Here is a 15,441-nt window from a genome sequence, read left to right as displayed (position 1 = left end):
GAAATTATTAACATTCTTTATTTTGTAAATCCTACATATTTTCCCGATAATGATACGTGTACTGAGTTTTTCTGTATGGACATTCCCTGATGAAGAAACCAAGGTTGCCTCCCATCCTGAAAATATTAATATCAAAAAATTAAAAGGACGAATGCTATAGCAAAAAGCTAAATTCAAATTCAAATTCCTTATATCTGTGCAATGATTATATTTTGATTTAATTGTTAAAATAGATCTAAGAATTAATTAGGCTATATACACTTCTATCATCTTACTGCATTTAATCTGAAAAAAAAAAAATAATGAAATTCCACGATATCTCATATTTGTTAGTCTTTCATACATTTTTCTTCCCAACTATCCGGGGTATTTCTATGTTTAAATAATGTATTTCAAAGATAATAAAACATGATATTTCACAAATGAATACTTCAATGATTTTACCATGAAAACCTTTTGGGACGTAAAATATGTTCTACCTACCCGTCTGGCTCTGGGTCAGTTCCAGTGATTAAAAAACCTGGACCGAAAGGTGATGCAAAATTTTCCCGCGTTCGGAACCATTCCCCACATTCATCGTTATTGTAAGAAGCTCCAGACACTATAACATGTATAATTATATAAACAAGAAATGAGTGAAACGTGGCAAAACTCTCAGTATAAAAATGGTACATTCCCTATTTACTGTTTGTGTTTAATTTTCATTGATCTTAGAATAAGTCAACCGATATACATAAAAGATTTATAATTTTCGCGTTTCGTATTTTTTTTTTTAAAGTTTACTATAAAGTTTACGATCTATTTTATCTTATATTGTTTTGATACCAAACTTTCTCAGGAGGGCACAAGTCAAAACTTTTCTACGGATTAAAACATGCAAAAAGTTTCGAGATAAAGTTTAATCTGTCTGTCTATCCATTCTACTTTCTGATTTGGTTGTATGTCTATCTATCTATCCCACTGTATGTTTGTATAGCTGTATGTTTGACTACAAGATACTTAAAAGAAATCTTAAACATATTTCATGGTATTTATAGTCGGGCCTCTTTTTACGTCTCTATGCGCTAGAGTGAATCAAGGATTGGCTTTAGTCAGATTGGATTTTACAAAATTTAAGGAAAAACCGAAGCTTAGGATGTGAAGGAATTAACTGGATTTTATGACTGATGAGGATGAAGAAAGTGATGCTTGAGTTATCTGATGTATTTCCTCTGCCTTTAAAAAAAGTGAACTGTGTATCCCAATAAGTTATCAACAATTCCAATGCAGTCTTATAGAATGTCAATAATGGCAGGCTAGAATAAGTTAGATTTGGAGGATATCCCGATAATGCAGATGCAGATTAATTATCATCTATACTTTCTAATATTTGACTTTTCCATTTAAATTTGCCAAAATTACTAGCATTATTGGAACCAATGTATACATAGATAGTAAAACACTCGAACTCTACGAAGTCTGTCTTATAGAAATGCAATCTGTTATGTTATTAAGGTATTACCTATTATTGAAGAACGTCTAAGACTATTTGAGAGTAGTTTCTAGCTGATACAAACCAGAACAGCATATAGCTCGTCTCTGTCCTCCATCATTGATGAATCCATTGAGGTAGCCTTTCTGTGGACAAACGAACCGTTCAAATTCTCCAAGGACTTAAACAGAAAAATTAAATCAAATATAACATATATAAAGGGGTTATATATGTTAAAACTTTATCATTACTGCATAAGACAAGTTTAAAAAAGTCAGAAATCAAGACAGGTTGAAAAAAAAATTGCGAAAGCTAATGATTTTTTTTTCGTCTTTGATAAAAACTTAACTTACCGAGAATGAGACATTGGTTTACATTTCCTGGTGGAGGCAGACAAAATGCCGAAAAAATAGAGGTTGTATCGCCCCGAAAAACAAGCGCTCCATTGCCTGTACAGCTCGGATTTGACACACCAGAAAGGGGTTCGGTGTTTTCTACAATGCATTAGGTCGATTTCTAGATCTAAATTTAAAATATTCCTTAAAATGAGTTCCAAAAAGCAATATTATTATACTTTAAGTTCACGGTTACTTAATAAAAATAACATTGACCAATTCCTACCTTGAACAACATTCCCCAACCTGATTCTTTCTGCTTCTGCCGTCAACATTCCGAAAAAGCAAAGAAATACAATTAACATCATGTTCTCTTTAACAAGAAAATTAGTTTTTTCCCATCTTTTATAGGTATAATGTATTTCATAATGACTTACATCTGTTACTGTTTATTTGATCGACTTAATAAATTGAGAGTCTTATGAATTTTAATTTCTAATGAGGATATGTGAAATAAATCAGAAACCCCCAGAGTACACAGAACAATTGATAATAAACTTCAGGAAATAATAAATATGTCATGCAATAATCTATCTTCATTGAGCATTTTTATGCTTATATTGTGCTCTTCATTTTGCATTTGCATATAATTTCTGTCAGATTTTTTGCAAGAGAGAGAGAGAGAGAGAGAGAGAGAGAGAGAGAGAGAGAGAGTACTAGTTAAGATTTAGTATGGCTTTATTAGTTTTTCTAGTAATCAAATTTCGTGTTTAGGCAAAAATACAATTTTGTTGATATGAAATTCATGTGCAGCTACCTTCTGAAATTTTAACTTTAGTGAAATTTGTACTTTGTTGATCATCTAATTTTTGGTCTGGTTCGACCATGAAAGAATTGATTGGTTGATTGATTGTATGTTGTTTTACGTCCCATTCGAGAATTTTTCACTCATACAGAGACGTCACCATATACCGGTGAAGGTCTTCATATTTAGACCTTTACTAGGCACTCAGGGCCATTGAACAGTGAGGGACCTTTATCGTGCCAACGCCTGCCATGACACAGGGCCTCGGTTTTTAAGGTGTCATCCGAAGGACCCGCAACTTTCACTTCTCCGACGCCTTGCGAAGGAACAGTTGCTACCTATTTTTTTTATCGACTTAGGTCAGTCGCGGGCGATTTTCGAACTCACGGCCTATCGATTGAAAGAATTGAAAATGGGAGTTCAACAAAAAATGATAGACTTGAAATATCTGAAATGGTTTAGAGAAGAAAAAAAGGTATAATCTCTGTGTTAGCTTTTGCAAATGAGAGAGAGAGAGAGAGAGAGAGAGAGAGAGAGAGAGAGAGAGAGAGAGAGAGAGAACATTTAATACGACTTGCTATCAAATTTCGTACTTAAAAGCAAAACATACTTTCTTTCAGATTAAATTTTGATATCTGCATATAACAAATCTCTTTAAACTTAGCAAAATAGAATACTGAAAGACGTTTTTGTTAGTTGCTATCTTCAGACTGCAAGAGCTGATTTCCTGTGGAAACACAGCACCAGACATTACTAGTATTTGCTACAGCCTTAGTTCATACATCATGAATGTTGCAAACTAAGTCGATATAAGTAATGTTATTATCTTTGCAAGATTTCATGACACACAAGTTACCTGAATGACCCTTGCGAATTCCTACAGATAGTGTGAACTAAGTATAGCTGATTTAACTGATTTTGCTTCCCCTTTTGTAAGCATTTATTCACACGGCTTCACGTATCACGATATTTAACCCTTCATATTTTATTCAAATATTCTTTTTACATATGCTTTGAAATGAGAATCAATTTTAAATTGAAAGGATGAAAGTTGAAGATTATTTTGTCAAGTTCACAACTACATTATGTAACATTTAATTAGCTATGAACACAAGTAAAAAAAAAAAAAACAGGAGTAAATAAAGAAAATTACTTTTATTGGGTAAAACTAAAAAATAAGATAGTTTTATTTTAAAAAAAGTTAAATATCTTGATACACGGGTGATTTTTAGTGTATTGCGATATACCGGTATATCATTACACACCTGGAAAATTGAGAAATAATAAATAAAAAATGGAGTTGTCAAATAAACACGTTCAAACAATCTATGTTAATGAATTCATTAAATGCATCTAGGGGAACATCATGCTAATTAGAAATTTGTAAAAATGATCGCTGTAAAAATTAGTTGCGAAACACATTAAATTATCATTTTTTGGATATAAAAATTTGTTCATCAATCATCCTTATTATAATCACTCCTTACAGTTGAATGTCTTATAAATGCAATTGCAAATCATCATATAGGCAGTTAAAAACTAGTCAACGGGAAACGTACATGATGCTAAGTATTGTTTTGATTTGCTTGGTCGTAACATTTTCAGTTAACGCTGGACGAAAGAATTTAGGACCTATAATAATAGGTACGAAATATATTGGTTCACTTTTTAAAGATTCATAGACATAGATATCTGTTAAACTTAAAATATTTACGGACTGTTAGAGAATTTTTAAAAAGTTTAAAAATTAGTAATGGTTACAGTTATACTAGTGTGTGAATCTAAACATAAAACAACAATGTGAATGTCAAAGTGTATAGGAGATATTATTTATAGAACTCATATACCTCAGATAAACAAAGGAATCTAAAAAAAAATACTTGTGTACTAATTTCAAGATTAATTAAGGGTATTCTCATCATATGTAAGCACTCATTAAGAAAATTTCAATTTCTAGTGTAAGAACTTGTCAAACAAATTTTCAAAATATTCTGATTTAAAATTTGCAAAGTATATCTAGTTATTTGTTATGGTTTCTACAGCTATTTAGTTCCTTTTAAGCATATATTACCACCCCTTATATACTTAACCAGTTCATGTTTGCCTATGTGTCTCATATACAACGCAGTTAAATAGAAGACACTAATCTTATAATTATTACATTCATCAAGATGCGTTATGTTTTAGGTAGTTTTTGTGTTAATGCTTTAATATTTATATATTTCTTCGGTTACTTTTCTGTAGTAATCATTATGCGATGATATTTAACGTTTCTTGTAGAAAGATTTCCACCGACACGGAACACATTAAATCGGGTGTGTGCTGACGATGCTCCTCGGGTTTTCAGGGGCGAGGCAGTTTCAGTTGATTCTGAATTTTGTCTACCTGCTCCAGGACCAATTAAGGGGTGTTTCAATGTGGGTAAGACAAATAAAAAAAACTAAAGCAAAATAAATAAATAAAAATAAAATAAAATAACAAATTTTCATTTATTTTTGTTACATATATACATGTAATGTACAAGCTTCAGCTATATTTTTGAGTGTTACATTAATATATAATGCTCAAATTCCATTGATATATTAATTTCATAACGTCATTTTCTTTCGTCTCCAGACATCCATCCACTTTTTGGCCTTGTGTGTCCAAATAAGGCGTACATAAATGGGTTCTTGAACGACGGTAGAAGAAGGCGAATCCGTTGTTGCTCCGGTATGTATTAAAAACCCCTAAAATTGTCTTAAAAATTGGATAAAATTTTTCAAACATGAAAAATCATATAAAGAATACTATATGTCTGTCAAATAATTATAATTATTTGATAGAGCGTAAGAAAAACCTTCAATTTCTAATTTCTTCAACAGTATCCTCAAACAAGAGAGCTCGCATCGTGATCGGAAGGTCGTGTGTTCGAATCACGGCTGCGACTGACCTAAGTCGATAAAAATAGGTAGCAACTGTTCCTTCGCCAAGCGCTCGGCACTTTGAGGTGAAAGTTGCGGGTCCTTCGAAAGAGACCTTACAAACCGATCGAGGCCCCGTGTCACGATAGGCGTTGGCACGACAAAGGACCCAAATTGCTCAATGGCCTTGAGTGCCGAGTAAAGGTCTAAATTTGAAGCCCTTCACCGGTAAATGGTGACGTCTCTATATGCGTGAAAAATTCTCGAACGGGACGCAAAAAACATACAATCAATCAATCAACCCTCAAACAATATTCCTTAATATAATAAAAATAGATCATATGTATTTTGTTTTTAAGTAGGTTTAGTAATATTCAAATAATCTTGATAATATTTTTTTTTCGCTTCAACAGTCTCTTTTGCCATGTAATATACAGCTTAAGAGCCAAGGTTCGGATAAGCTATTCTGATCGAAGAGACAAGAGTACGACTGTCTTTCTGTATTGTTCTGCTTGTGTTATGTAAACTTTTCACATTTTAAACTTGTTCTCTAAAACAAATGGACCATTTTAACTAGATTACGACAACGCATTATAATTAGTGGGTAAAGGAGATTTGGATTTTGTCACATGAAGGACCACATCTTCTTTCATTAGAAAATAATGATTAGGAAATACGTGTTATTAAAATTGGATGGTATCTTTCAATAATCTTCTTCCCAAGATCCACCATATCACAAAACGTAAGAAATTCCTATATGAATGAAGATTTAATACTGATCAATTCATGCCCACGGAGGTAGGATGGGACCATAGCTGGTAATAAAACTTTTACACAAGAGTGAATAGGAAACTTCTTTACACACAATTTAGAAACATCATGGTTATGATACATTGTAAAGAAGCATCCTGTGATAGTGCATATGATAGTTAATCATATACTTAGTAGGGATTGCACCGCTTCAGCACTGTGTGATACGTGTGAAGTCACAATACCTCGCATCAACGACGGCTCCGAAAATCATATCACTTTCAGGTATCTGAAACACTGCACATCAAACTGAAATTAACGTTTTTATAAATTTCAAAAATTAATTAACTTGATTTATAGAAATATACATGTAAAACAATTCATGTACTAAAATGTTGACTTAATAAATTGTATTTTAAACTTCATTTGACTATGGATTATTCCGCTACACAATTATAATACTCAATACATACGGCTCACGGCGGGTGTAACTGGTCGATAGGGCATGATTTCTCCTCGTAGACACCTGATCCCACCTCTGGAATTTCCAGGGGTCCGTGTTTTTCTGCCCTTTTCACAGATTTGTATTATTTGTAGGTTTTATGAGATCGATCACTGCTCGTTATCTTGATCTTTGTTATTTTAAGAAAGAAGGTCATTTACAGGCATGAAAATGTTTACATGATATATGATATAGATTTTAGTATTTTGATATTCTCTATTTCTCTATTTCATCATATCATATATGACCCCTTGGGCAGCTTATGATCACGACAGGGAATTAAAATTGAGAATTGAAATTGTTAGGAAAGAAAATGTTAACCATTATTTTTCTCTGAAATCATACAAAATTATACTAATATGTAAGCATTACCAAGATATGTAGATTCAAGTTATTTTTTTTAAAATACAAAATCTGGGGTTAGGGTTGGGTTAAATTTGGAAATTATATTTAACATACATTTAGTGCATTTATTCAGGAAAAAACAAATGTATTTATTCAGGAAAAAATAAACAACAGCAATGTATTGATAGTAATATAAATATTAAAGCATCCCAATGTCTGTGGATATAAATTTGGTTAAGTCGTTACCCCTCAGAGCTCCATTGGCACCACAATATGCCTAAAACTTTTTATCAGTACAGAGAAAAAAAATGCTTTAATCTTCTGAAGTATATTACCAAGGTTACTGATGTGAGCGTTGTGGCCCATGGGCCTCTTATTTTTTGAGAATTGGTATATAATTTAGCATATTCGATAGAAAAAGAACCTGAATATTACCCCTGTTTTCAATAATTTATTCTGATATCTTTAAAGCACTTGGGGTCTCCTATACAGATAGAGAGTGTCGGGAATATTTCCGGACAAGACAAAACTTCAGATCACCATTACCACAAGGTTTTTATCTAACAGCAATAAAACCAGCCATGTAAGTTATTTTCTTTAAACATCTGTATATTTGTCATTATTGAACTTAAAGTCGTCACATAAAAATTGAACGCAATAGGTTCGGTATCACATCTCAACAAGACTTTATAATATACTTGCCCTTACGTTAAGGAATACTGTTTGTCTATCAAAGATACTATAGTTCTTACGGAGAGTATAGTATGTTGAGTAATGTTTCCTTTATTTTCAGTATCAAAGGTGTTCGAGGTGAAATCGTTAGAGGCTGTCTTTACAGAAATATTGTGTTTCATTACGGAGGAAGAAGAGAATACTAAGCTAAAAAATAATTCCGACCACTGAGTTCTCATGGTGCAGACTGGAAATCCTCAAGAACAAGAATGTAAAAAAAGAAATCTTTGGAAAAATATTATCAATATCTGACCGTTATTTATCCAGCAAAATAAAGAATTTGTAATGCAGTTCAATCTTTTTCCATGAAACAAATTTCTTTCATGTTAAGTGTGTTTTAAAATCTATGTTTGTTGGTCTTGTTCTTTTATTTATAATCCGTCTATTTAGTTTCTGCTTTGTTCTGATTGATTTAACCCCCTGAGCCAGTTCGCAGAAATGTTAGTGGCAAATTTCACCACCAAGTCAAAAAAGTTATTAAACTATGGAATCTCTAACATCGTTATCTCGTGTACCATAAATATCTTGGAAGTCCCAATCCACTGTTTCTTACCCATCGAATTCGAGATAAAGAGGTTTGACTGTGGAAACATTAGATAAGTATGAGATCTTTACTAAGTACATGTAGTTGCTGAGCATTCATTGAGGAGGGCTGTCCATAAAGTTTTTGTACAGTTGTCTTTAAGGACATTGGCAAGTCAAGGTTTTCCGGAGAGAAAAGGTTTAATACATGGGTTTTTTCACTTATGAAATAGTGATTGAGAGTGATCTCCCGTGTAGAATTCTCTAAGCGGTGAAAACCAATAAAGCGTATGTTTACAGAGGTAAACAAAAGCACGTGTACTTCCTTCAACGGGTAGAATCATCTATACAGCAAGAAAGAAAAGTAGTAATGACTTTGTTGTACATTGTATTCAGGGGACAAAGAGCCAACAGGTTGTCATTTACCATAATTATGCTCAGTATGCTGGGAAGACCAAAGATGCACATGACATATGCTGAAAGGTAGACCGACTGAGAACAGTACCTAGGTTGTATGAAGGAAGCAGCATTTAGCAACTACGAATAAAAATTGAAATAAATTCATGCCAATATTTTTTATGACAATGTGTTTCAATCAATTCAGTCAATTACATGATAGAATCAATCAACCAGTCTGACTCTCTTGACCATTATGAATAATACGTAATTATAGCTGTTAAGGGAAGTAACTCAAAAATAAAGATCGGCGCCGATATGTCCTTAGCTTGTTTCTATATATACACTTTCAGCCAAAATATCTAGAAGTCATAGGAAATGAAGATACAATAATGTATATAATACAAAAACTATATGAAATAAATGGGTTTTGGAGAAATATTATGGTAAAAAATTATGTTGGTCTCTTTTATCAACATTTTACATAGGAAATGCATTGAGAATTGCAAAAACACCGATTTGACAAAATCTTAAAAAGAAGGTTGGCTTGGTAGGTTAAACAATTCAGAATATTACCTGTTTAGTACAATTAAACCTACTCAAGAGTTCTTGAAAAATTCTATACGATAACCAGGAACCTTGCCAATGTCCTTAATTCATTTTGAATACTCTTGTCTAAGAAACATAATGCTCCTACGTGTTCATGTTCTTCTCCCTACAACTGAAGTCCTGCTGGACAAGTCAGTACTGGTGAATATAGTTAACAACTCGATCCATCAATCTTTTTTTAATAGGGCCAAAATTTAGGGAACCCCAATCTTTCAACTGGCGACAAACTTTCAAATATAATGATCCAAGATTGTGCTCGATGAAGGGTCAAATGTGAAAGAGAGGACATTGACACTTGTCAGAATGTATTAAAAGTATAAGATAAAAATCTTGTTTTATACAGTTGAAAGGCAATATGAAAACCATGTATTCTTTTGCTTTCAATAATTCAGATTTGAAAAAAAGAATCAGAATATACGATCAAAGAAAAAAATCATCAAAAAGAATCAGATTATATCTAATATGTTTCTTACTCAGTGCAGTCAAATTTGCAAATGTCTTGTAACATGACAAAACCCTTAAATGGCTTTTAAGCCCCAAAACCAATCTTCCAAACTCCAATGTGCACCGTTTTTGTTCCGATATGAAGTTAGGATTACCAATGGTGATCGGTGATGTGGCTACAGAATCGGTCTAACAGTCAAAAACAAAATGGTATAGGACCGTTTTGTTTATCATAGCACCTAGAAGTTACATATGTTTTGATGTCCATATTCCGTCAGGCACATTTAAGACTTCCCCTGTTTTGTGGAACAATCTTGCAATTGTCGTATGATGACAAGTAAATGCTATTGCAATCTTTAGATACTAATGTTTTTAAATCACTTTGCAACATTTTGTACCAGAAGAAAGAATAATTTTTGAATTGATTTCAATTCCTACAAACCCTTACAAAGGAACAACCTCCAGACTTCATACTGAGTAGATTAGTACGCTCTTTTCGGGTCAAACGCCGCATAGGTTATTTTTTATTAGTATAAGCATGAAGAACACAAACACAAAGAATAAAATGGGAATTTATTCCTCCAAAACCCGTTTACATGATATCCATGCTTTCTATGAAATGGTTACGTCTAATTTAACATTAATTGACCTCCTTTAAACTTATGTAACATTTCATTATATCAACTACATTATAAGCAAGTTGTGAAAAGTTAAATATGAATTTTCTTTGGTTTTGGGTAAGCAATTTTGTGTAATGTATATATATTAAGAATCCAGATGACAAAGCAGGTAACAAGATAGTTTTTATGAGGCTCATCATTACAAATTTTGCATTTTCAAAGAACTTTTAGAGGATTTTTAATTTTGCATGTGGTACTCCAGCTTATATTCAAAGTACCCCTTCCATTTCTGAGGAGGTAATTCTTCAAAATGATATGACATTTTCAAATATTTTATCCAACAACCAAATTGAATTACCACACCTAAACGTCACAAAATTGCAAAGCGGGTTCTAGTTAAAGTGCTACCAGGCCCCTTTCTTTACGCCCCGCTAAAATGTTAACAGCAGTGAGTAACCTCAGGATTACTTTGCAACATCATATTTGAGAAGTGGTATTAATCAGAGGTGGAAACTTAAAAACGAAAATGAAATTTTAGAAAATTTAAATTCACATTTTTTTCAAACATCAGTAGCATCAAAACTTTATGACTTTCAAACACTTTATGTAACTATTCCCCACATAAATTAAAGACATTGAAGACCAGCCTTTTTGACATCATAAACAGCTGCATCTTCAGAAAAAATGGACCTTGTAAATTTGCATACCTTGTCGTTGGTCATCTGCATTGTGTGTGTAAGTTGTGTGACACCGCAAGAAGGGTTTGAATGTATATTTCAGCCCTTTTAATTTCTTAAATAAGTTAAGTGTGAATTTGAAGGTTAGTGCCGGTGTTTCATATTCGAGTGATATTTTAATATCACTACCACAATTGATAGAATACAAATTGAAGATTGAAACTGAATTTAAAAATCATACAACTTCCTCCTGAAGATAATCAAAAAGTGCAATTTTCCCCATGTTTCAAATGGGGGAGGGGGGGTGGCAGTTTTACAAAGGAATATTTTAAGAACAAAACGGACAACTGTTAATTTGCCTTCATACATATTAAAGAAAACATTGGCAAATACATGTACTCGAATTTGTAAAAGACACTATGCTTTTATCTTTTTTGTGTTTGCTTTTTTGTTGGTTTTAATTTGTTATACATGTATTTGTGTAGCTGTGTCTATTTTAGTTTGTTTCAGTTTTTATTTGTAGTTGAATTGTGTTAGAGAGGTCTACTGTATTAAACGGCCTTTTGTTATATGTAACTAAAAATGTTCTCTCCTTTGTCATTTATTTTTTCTGCATTTAGTAAGAAGCTCTTAATGAGACAAGCCTCTGTTATCCTGCTTCCTTTCATGTCATAAAGGTTAATTGAATGACTTTTTTCTTTGTTAAACTTTTTTGTTTTCACGTTTTAGACATTTATCTGTAGATATCATTGCTTTTATAAATCCTTTTTATATGTGATTTTTTTCCTCTAAACCTTTTTTAAATAAGCTCGTCCAAGAAATATGACAGTACAGAGAAACTTGTCTAAACTGGATGTTGTGAATTCCGGAATTTTGCCTAATTCAATGAAACCAGTGATTTCCGGATTGGAAAAGTTTTTCTGCATGCGTTTGTTTATCACCCATTCTCATTTTGGTTAACAAAAGGAAAATTTTTTTATTTTACACTTGGTCAGAAAAAGTTTGAGTTTCTTAAATTCCAATTTTTATTCCCATTTTTCTTTCCTTATTTCTTTATGTTATTCATTTGATTACATAAGTCTATCTGGTCTTTACCGTACTCATTTAAGTCTATCTAGGATTCAATAGTATTGTTCATACAATAGCTGGGTTCATATACAAAATTACAGATCAATAGGAATTTTTTAAACCCATGTTGACTTTTTATCCGGCTCTTATCTTTGAAATTGCAAATCAAAATTATTTGTTGCCCAACTTATAACATTGATGTGTTAAATGATGTGTTAAAGCTTTATCAAAAGATGTACTCTGGAGTCTATATGCGATGTGTCTTTTAAGATAAACTTTTGCTTTCATCTAGCAACAACAGAAAAGTGACTTTTATTTGAAAATAGTTCCTCCAGTGTAGAATGTTATATCTCAAGGTCAAATTTACAAGGAGAGAATTTCTAATATAATATTTTTGAGATTTTTCCATCAGTAACTTTTATTGGTATAAGAATATAGAATACTGTACTGCCACATCACTGAAAATTCGAGAATTAAATAATTTGTTCCAAAATAATGCATATGAAAATTTTATAAAATTTATTTTTTAAAAATATTTTTATTGTGAAACAACTTTTTCTGATAATGAGTTTTTCTGTATGGACATTCCCTGAGGAGGAAGCCAAGGTTACCTCCCATCCTAAAAATAACAAAAGATTTAATATCAATAAATATACAGTAAAACTCGGATATACAGAATTCGCGTATAGGGAAATCTCGGTAACAATAAAAAAATATGAATCCGGTAGAGGGCTTTGCACTGTTTTTTTTTTATATTCAGATATAAGAGAATCTTGGATATAAAGAAGCAAAACACGACGTTCCAATGACTTTCTTTTAATCAAGTTTTATTGTAAGTCAAATGCTCAAATATTAATTCTTATTCTTCCTGATGTCAAACAATGGTTGTCATTCTGGTAGCATCCTTACACAGCAAGTATTATAGCAATTGATAAAAGATTAAACACAAAAATCTTGAAAGATTAAACCCACATTCATTCAGATTTGACAAGGGCTTCTATCATTAAAGTGCAATAGTTTTATGGAAAAAAATCTATAGATCCTAATATATTATACATTTCCTCAGTTAGTATCGAAATGTACATGTATTTTTTGTAAATTTTATTAGAAATACTACAGACGTAGTGGAGAGTTAAAATATGTGCTTCCATCGTCTTATTGTGATAATTTTGTTGAACAATGGAAATAAGAGAAGTGGTCATCTCAAATTTGTAAGCCCCAAAATATTATGCATTTTTAACCAGGATTGGAAATCATATTCTTTTAAATTAAATTTTAAAAAACATTAAAAAAAAAAGCACAAATTCATGAGTACCCATGAGAATAATATTTTGGTTACTTAAAATATAAGCTGTGCCTACCCGTCTGGAACCGGCGTAGATCCGGTAATTAAGAAACCAGGACCGAAAGGGGATGGAAACCTTTCCCGGATTCTGAGCCATTCACCACATTCATTATCATTGTAAGAAGCTCCGAATACTAAAAAATTATAATAATAATAGATTATAAAACAGAAGTTTAGAATACAAATTGATAATAAAAGAATAAAAGAGAAAGGTGCATTGGTTACTCTTGATTATGTTTAATTCCTAGGATTTTTTTAAACAAATCAACTAATATGTGTACAGAATTGATGCTTATATGATTTTGGCATTTTAGGTTTGACAATGCGTTCCTTGAATATCTGTTTTGTATCTCTTTGAATATACCAATATTTATAATTATCATTATCTTATGATTTCTAAAGTGCTTTAAAAATCTCTAACAAATTTATAAGAACCAAAAAATGTTCGCAATTCAAGTGATTTCCAGTTGGATTCTATAGAAATGCTTCCTTCTGGAATTTTGTGAAACGTCAAGAAAGGTTCCTACATTTTTGTGAGGAAACTTAAAGTAGCAATACTTCAATAATAAATTCCTTAGAAAATTATACATAACTGAGGAGCGCATCGACAGACCTTAAATGGTAATTATATACGGTCTGTTCCATCTTGTTTTGATTCATACCGAACGTTCTGAAAAGGGAACTAGACACTTTCTACATTATCAAATTTTTCTATCGTCATTTCCCTTATTCATGAAGCAATATGCCTTTGTTACTTGCATATGGGGATTTTGTCTCCCATTTGATTCGATACGCAAGAACATGCTCTATGTATGAACAAAAACGAGGTACGTTATTGACAAACAAGTTGATGAAACAAGAATATCAACAGTCTCGTTTAAAGTAATCATTCCGTAGGTTCTATGGTCAATACAATGACTTTGTTATCAAATACAATTTATCACTAAGTCATATGCTGACTGACGTTTTTCATACATTTGTACTAATTGTTAGGCCATTATTTATACACTGAATTGTCGACGGATTTTTCCCGTTATTTACCGATCATGACAAGGAGCACACGGCCAGTGTGTCCTCCATAGCACCTGATCCCACCTCTGATTTTTTTTTGGAAGTCCGTGTTTGCTCTGTTCCCGATTTGATTGTTTTAATGGACTTTGAGCTTGAATACTGTTTAATTTGTTATCTCCATATTTCATTCTAGCTGCTACATACCAGAACAGCAAATGACCCGTCTCTGTCCTCCTTCACGGAGAAACCCATTGATGTAGCCTTTCTGTGGACAAACGAACCCTTCCGATTCACCCAGGACTTGAAAACATAATTCAAACATGAAATAGAAAAGTTTTATGTACGTAAAAATTAATCATTACTGTCCATGTCAAGTTTAAGAGAAAGACAAAAACCAAAACTGTTTTTTTAAACTGGGGAAGGTTAAGAATTTTTCTTTGTCTTGATACAAACATGACTTACTGAGAATGACACATCGCTTTACATTTCCCGGTGGAGGCACACAGAATGCAGCGGTTGTATCTCCTCGAAATACAAGTGCTCCATTTCCAACACAATTCTGATTTATCGCTCCACCGCTGGGTTCAGTGTTTTCTACAACAAATGAAAGTCACTGCTACATTTAAGTGTAAACGGTGTCTGTAGAAAGAGTCCAGTCAGACAACACAACACAATTCTGATTTATCGCTCCACCGCTGGGTTCAGTGTTTTCTACAACAAATGAAAGTCACTGCTACATTTAAGTGTAAACGGTGTCTGTAGAAAGAGTCCAGTCAGACAACACAACACAATTCTGATTTATCGCTCCACCGCTGGGTTCAGTGTTTTCTACAACAAATGAAAGTCACTGCTACATTTAAGTGTAAACGGTGTCTGTAGAAAGAGTCCAGTCAGACAAGCATGGAA

At 32.5% G+C, this 15,441-nt stretch overlaps 2 protein-coding genes and 1 long non-coding RNA gene across 3 annotated transcripts; 1 reads left to right on the top strand and 2 right to left on the bottom strand.

Moving 5' to 3' along the window:
- LOC133193784 (uncharacterized) lies at positions 1 to 2,149 on the bottom strand. Its single transcript, XM_061329715.1, has 5 exons — positions 2,093 to 2,149; positions 1,825 to 1,965; positions 1,557 to 1,652; positions 484 to 601; positions 1 to 116 (listed from the first exon to the last, which is right to left on the bottom strand). The coding sequence occupies exons 1-5, from the start codon at positions 2,139 to 2,141 to the stop codon at positions 32 to 34; spliced, it is 489 nt and encodes a 162-aa protein (XP_061185699.1). The 5' UTR covers positions 2,142 to 2,149; the 3' UTR covers positions 1 to 31.
- A 2,022-nt stretch (positions 2,150 to 4,171) lies between these two features.
- LOC133193783 (uncharacterized) lies at positions 4,172 to 8,304 on the top strand. Its single transcript, XM_061329714.1, has 5 exons — positions 4,172 to 4,255; positions 4,892 to 5,032; positions 5,228 to 5,323; positions 7,583 to 7,694; positions 7,905 to 8,304. Exons 1-5 carry the CDS (start codon positions 4,174 to 4,176, stop codon positions 7,987 to 7,989), a joined length of 516 nt encoding a protein of 171 aa, XP_061185698.1. The 5' UTR covers positions 4,172 to 4,173; the 3' UTR covers positions 7,990 to 8,304.
- A 5,276-nt stretch (positions 8,305 to 13,580) lies between these two features.
- LOC133193785 (uncharacterized) lies at positions 13,581 to 15,108 on the bottom strand. Its single transcript, XR_009722009.1, has 3 exons — positions 14,998 to 15,108; positions 14,740 to 14,835; positions 13,581 to 13,658 (listed from the first exon to the last, which is right to left on the bottom strand). It is a non-coding gene; the product is annotated as an uncharacterized LOC133193785 (long non-coding RNA).
- Between the last annotated feature and the right edge of the window lie 333 nt (positions 15,109 to 15,441).

Source organism: Saccostrea echinata, unplaced genomic scaffold, assembly GCF_033153115.1.
Source record: "Saccostrea echinata isolate AGI-Se365-2 ecotype Australia unplaced genomic scaffold, CSIRO_AGI_Sech_v1 ptg000028l, whole genome shotgun sequence".
Lineage (NCBI taxonomy): Eukaryota > Metazoa > Mollusca > Bivalvia > Ostreida > Ostreidae > Saccostrea > Saccostrea echinata.
The sequence above is the reverse complement of the archived record's forward strand: the minus strand, read 5'-3'. Positions and strand labels throughout refer to the sequence as shown.